The sequence below is a fragment of the Perognathus longimembris genome, chromosome 16 (genome assembly GCF_023159225.1).
Source record: "Perognathus longimembris pacificus isolate PPM17 chromosome 16, ASM2315922v1, whole genome shotgun sequence".
NCBI lineage: Eukaryota > Metazoa > Chordata > Mammalia > Rodentia > Heteromyidae > Perognathus > Perognathus longimembris.
Window position 1 is genome coordinate 8521769 of NC_063176.1, and position 6046 is coordinate 8527814.

The 6046-nt window shown below is 45.4% G+C and overlaps 1 protein-coding gene across 1 annotated transcript; it reads left to right on the forward strand.

The window, feature by feature from the left end:
* The first annotated feature begins 3426 nt into the window (after nucleotides 1-3426).
* On the forward strand, nucleotides 3427-4086 carry LOC125365029 (proline-rich protein 23A-like). The gene has a single exon (XM_048364883.1). The coding sequence runs from the start codon at nucleotides 3427-3429 to the stop codon at nucleotides 4084-4086; it is 660 nt and encodes a 219-aa protein (XP_048220840.1).
* Nucleotides 4087-6046: the final 1960 nt, after the last annotated feature.

Below are 6046 nucleotides of genomic sequence, written 5' to 3' on the forward strand. Positions count from 1 at the left end.
CATCATATTTCCACAAAGGAAAGACCTACATACATTTTCCAGGTAAATATAGATTGAAGAATAAGGGAATGGCCAGATTTTTCAGGAATTTCCTTGTACATATTTATTTAACATTTTTAGCAATAACTCACACTGTCATTTTGGTTATTTTGTGTCCCATGGAGTTCACTGAATTTACAGAAACAACCTCTTTTCATTTCCCCAATCCATGTTCATAAGATAATAATGGGCATGCTGACTACTTAATATGACCTTAAATTAACTGATTTGGTCTATGTTGTAAAATTGTCATAAAAATATCCCATGTAAGGCAATCAGCATGACTACTACCCCAATCCTCAAGGTGTAAATCAGAAACATTATAACCTGGGAGGAGAGGCAGCTAACACCATTCAAAAAGCCTGAAAGAATACAGAAATGTTAGGCCCTGTTTACTCACCAATCTAACACTTATAAAAAATGAATTATGCCACATGACATGGCGTACTTATCATTTAAACAAGAAGTATCCCTACATACAGTTACTTTATTGGAAGTGGTGTCCTTTTTAGAAGCCTTTAACCCAACTTATGAAGCATAATGTATTGAAATTGATCTGGCAAGAGGCAATAGAAAAAATATATAGACAGTAGAATAAATCAACCAGGCCCTGTTGCCAGTGTCTCCCCGAGGTCCCTCTCCAGAAAGAGGTGCAGGTGGAGAACCACTTGGATCTCATCTTTCTGGAGCCATGTGGGCCAGATCCAAGCTTGGGCGGGTCCAGCACAACCTTGATCCACAGTGGCAATGCCGAGGCCATCTTTGTCCTGGAGGACTTCCAGCTGTTGGGCTCAGTCCCTGACTCAGCTCTGCTGCCTCTGTATGGGTTTCCTAGTCTGACCTGGAGTCTCCATCTAAGCCAACACGAGCCATGGCGCCACACCCACAAACGTTGGTTGCAATATGCATGAGCTGCTGGCACGCATTGTCACCTTCTGCCTGAAGTCACTAGTGGATCTTCCCTCTGCATCTCTGGACTGAATCTCCAACAGGCAACCCACTTCACTGACTCTTTTATTGGTTCACACCCATTTGCAAATGGGACTAGAAGCCAGCATCTAATCCGTGTGTGTGTTTATGTGCATGTGTATGCACGCACACGCCCTCCCTCAAGCACTCACGAACACATGCACGCCCCGGGCTTGAACTCAAAAGAGCATGTGGTGTCCCTGACCTTTGTGCTCAAGGCTATTTCTTGACAACTTGAAAAACAGCTCCTTTTCTGCTTTTTGAGTGATTCATTGGAGATCAGAGTCTCCTGACTTTACAGCTCCTCCTGAAACCCCAATCCTAACAATCCCAGCTTCCTGAGTAGCAAGGACATGAGCCTTGCCCACCCATCTCTAAACTGCAGTTTTAAAATCAAGACTCATAAATTAATGTAGTCCATTTCGCCATGAGATCAATTTTTTTTGTTCAATAAATATATCATTTGACTTACTTGTTGAACATCTCAGGCTGTTTTACTTTAATTAATACAGCATTGCGATAAAGACCCAAGCATTTCCTCAATGAATGTCTTCTTCCTTTTCTAAGTAGTTTGAGATGTTTCTCTATCATTTTCTTAATAAAATGTTAGCATTTGAACACATTGGACAGTGTTTTCCTTTGAATTAAGGAGTTCCTCTGGGAACTACATTGGTTCCATGGGTAGCAAGGAGGACACAGACAGTTTCCCTGGGAATGGCCTAACTGGTTGCCTCCAGGGATAGGCTCACCGGAAATAGCCTCCAGGCCCTGCCTAATCCCATGCCACACCCTAATCCCCTCCCCCAGGCAATTATCTCAGTTTCCTTTGACCACTCACCTAGTTACAGGAAGATAATATACGTTTTTTCATTTGTTCTTGAGGTACCCCGGGATTGAACTCTGGACTTTGTGCTTTTCCTTAACATTTTCATTGGAGGCTGATGCTCTTTTCATGGGGCCATTTCTTGTATTTCTGCTTACTGCTAGTGAATTGGCAAAGCCTCTGAAATGTGTATGCTGGGTTTCTGTTCTACCTGGATGCTCAGACCTCAGCCTGACTTAAAGAGCAGAGCCAACTGCAACCCAGCACTTGGTGATTCCTTTTCAGACCTGTTTTTGTTTGTTTATTCCACCTCAAAATCCAAACTAAAATCCAAAAAAATCTGGGAAATTATTTCAACTACCCTTCCTCACAGAAGATAATATCCACCCACCTCAGTCAGATCTGTCCTAAGAGTAACCTCTTTTGATCTCACTGTGTGGGAATGTGTGTGGATCCAGGGTAATGTATCAGGTTCTGTTGGTTCTCTATTACTACACTCAGAAGAGGAGACAAAACAGACAAACTTGGTCCCTCTCCTCTGCTCTTGCTTATTCACTTAAAATGATTTGTTCTAAGACGATCAATTTACCTACAAATGAAATAATGTTCTTTCCAATAGCTGTACAAAAATCCATTGTGCATGGGTACTTTTGGGATCCACTCATGTATTGTAGGGCATGAGAGCCATTTATACAACTTAGCTGTTATGAAGTACAGCAATGAATTTGCATGTGCAAGTGCGTTTTGTTTGTTAGTTCCTTTGTTTTGTTGTGTTTTTCGTTCTTTCTTTCTTTCTTTTTTTTCTTTACAATATCCCAACATGTGATGATCTGTTTAAATGCCCAGGAATGGAATGGAATCTAGTAAAACCCATCAGGACAGGAGTCAGGAGGTATATCAAAAGAGGGATTTTTCCTAGAGCTGAGCCACATTACTCTTTTCTGTGTAACAATTATATCACGACTCAGAAAAAAATACATAAGTGTGTGTATTAAGAAAAAAATAAAGACATTTGATGTAGGCAAGCACTTTTCCAGTTGTGTGGGGTTTGATCTGTGATTGTATGTCTGCGTTCTGTGTAGGCATCCAGACATTCGTATGGAACATCTATTCATTTTCTCAGTCCTATGGCTTGAAAACAGGGCCTGAGCATTTCTCATGGGCAACCGTGGCACAAGGGAACCTCTACCCTAGACCACAGGATATTTCCCGATGTATGCATAGTTTAGCAAAGATCAACAACCAAAACTCTAAAGGTCCACAAGGCTGATCCCACCCACCCCAGCTGAAAGACCTGCTTACAGGTCCACAGGGCATATAGCCACGCCTCTAGGCGGAGCCCCAGCTAGAATCCGGGCATATATGGAGACCTCAGCCCTCTCCTTCAGCCAGAGCTCATCTGGGTTCATCTGGGTCAGCACAAGGCAGGTGCGGTGGGCCAAGCGCTCCTCCACAGAGAAGACCTCTGCCAACCCAGCCGACCTGCCGGCCTCAACTGGCCTCCCTGGGCTACGGACTGGAGGACAACTGAGCCACCTGCATCCCTAGGACCTCAGCCAGGTACGAAGGTCACCCCCAACTGCACCGGGAGCAAGATGGACATCCAGCCTGGAAGCCGCAGCCCTTGCCCTGCTCCCTGCTCAGAAGCCCAGCCCGGGAGCCCAGGCAGGCCCAAGCCCTTACGCCTAGAGCAGCCCAGGCCTCTCCCCAGCCTGGAAGGCAACCCAGGGGGGCCCCAAAGCCCAGGCTTCACCTCCCTGGTGGCCCTGGCTCCCGGCTGCGCCCTGAAGGTGCCCCTGAGCCACGTGGATGTGGTGCTGGAGCCCGGCCCGGCCTCCATCCTCACGGTGAACCTCCCCGACCAGAGGCTCTTTCTGGTCCCCGAGGATCTCCTAGCCTGCCTGGAGCCGCACCCGGGAAAGCAAGGCGACCCGGCCTGCGGCATGCTCCTCAAGGTCCCGAAGGACGCTTCGTGGGAAGAGATCACCATCCAGGAGGAAGTCTGCTGCGAGTCTGTCCCCGAGGTCCCTCTCCAGGAAGAGGCCTGCGTGGCCACCGGCTCGGATGGAGACTTCATGCAATTATCATGGTCCAGCAACAGTCTTGGGCCTGTCAAGCTCAACCCTGATCCCCACAGTGGCCATACCGAGGAGGCCATCTTCGTCCTGGAGGATTTTCAGCTGTCGGGCTCAGTCCCTGGCTCACCGCTTCAGCCTCTGGCTGGGTTTCCTCGTCCACGTGGAGTCCCCGTCTGAGCTCCTAGCACCCTTGGATTCGTCTGGTGTGCCACACCTGCAAAGGCCTGTTTCAGGATGGGTGAGCCGCTGCCACCCATTGGCACCAACTGCCTGAAGTCACGAGGATCTTCCGAGCACTTCTGCGGACTGCACCGCCCACAGGCAACCCGCATCACTGACTCGCTCCCTGGTGCACAATCTTTGCAATGAGTCCTAGAAGCCAGCATCCACTCCGTGTGTCTGCGTGTGTCTGTGTGTGTGCACTCACCTGCACAGGAACACCAGGCTTGGAACTTGAACTCAGTGTCTGGGTGGTGTCCCTGACCTTTTTGCCCAAGGCCACTTCTCTACAACCTGAACCACAGCTCCACTTCGGCATTCTCAGTGATTCTTTGGGGGATATCAGCCTCCAGATTTACATCTCCACCTTGATATTACAACCCTCAGATGCCAGCTTCATGAATACCAAGCAGTCTAGGCATGAGCCATGCCCACTCGACTCTGAATTGTGGTTTTAAAATCGAGACTCATAAATTTCTGGAGTCCATTTGTCCATGAGATCAGTTTTTGTCCAATAAATACATCATTTGAATTATTTGTTGAATATCTCAAGGTATTTTACTTCTACTTGAATTAGTATAGTATTGCGATAAAGTTCCAAAAATTTCCTCAGTAAATGTCTTGTTCCTTTTCTAAGTATTTTGATATGTTTTTCTATCATTTTATCAATAAAATATTAGCATTTGATGAAAGTGGACCGTGTTTTCCTTTGGGTTGGGTGTTCCTCTGGGAAATACATGGAGTCTATTGGTGGGAAGGACAACAGAACCACAGTTAAACTAGGAGTTGCTTTAAGGGTTTCCTACAGTGTTCATAGCAGAGGAAATAGCCTCCAGGCCTTTCCCTAATCCCTTCCACACCCTAATCATCCTCCCTCCCCCCTTTAATATGTCAGTTTAATGTTGCTATTCCCTTATTACAGGAAGATAATATAGTATAGTTTTTTCATTTGTTCCTGAGGTACCTGGCCAATTCTCGGGATTAAACTCAAGACCTTCTTCTTTTCCTTCACTTTCCCTCTGGGCCGTGTATCTTCTTCCTGACTTCTCCTTTTGAATTATCAAATTTTTGAAATCCCTTTCCTGGATTTTTGTTCAACCTATTTGCTCAGATCTCAGCTTCTTGGGCAGCCTGGATCACAGACATCAGTCAATTATGTCCTTTCACAGCAATGTGTCTTTGTCAGTACTTTTTCACCCTTCCTCAAATGCCAAGCCCACGGACATGCGAGGAAGCCCTGGCAATTGTTTCAAACATCTTACCTCTTCTAACCTCATCTCTACACTCCTCAGCCAGTTCTCTCTTAAGAGTATTTTCATTGGGTGTCACTGTATGTGAATGCCTAGTGTCCTTGCTAATTTACCAGAACCCAGAGTAGTTTAGATGTAGCATCTGTATATGAGAGAAAACATGCACTCTGTGGTCTTGGCTTACTACACTTACCATGATTTGTTCTAAATCCATCCATTTCCTTGCAAATAAAATAATAGTATTCTTTCTAATGGCTGCATGAAGATCCATTATGTTTAGGCACCCTATTTTTTTGGATCCACGCATCCTTTGTAGGTCATCTGAACCTTTTCCATAACTTGGCTACTGTGAAGATTGCAGCAATGAACAAGGATGTGGAAATTTCTTTTCAGTATCCTTGTTTGTGGGTGAATGCCTGGGAGTACAATGCAAACTAGTACAATCACTCTGGACAGCGGTGCGAAGGTACCTTAAAAAAAAATCAAACATAGATCTTCCCTATAAGCCAGCCACTCCTGGGTATCTGCCCAGAATATCACAAGACAGGAAAAGAAAAGAATATAGATAGATGGATGGATAGATAGATAGATAGATAGATAGATAAAAAGACATTCCATATAGACTACAAGTTTGTGGAATTTTGTGAAGTTTTTCTGTGTGTGTGTGT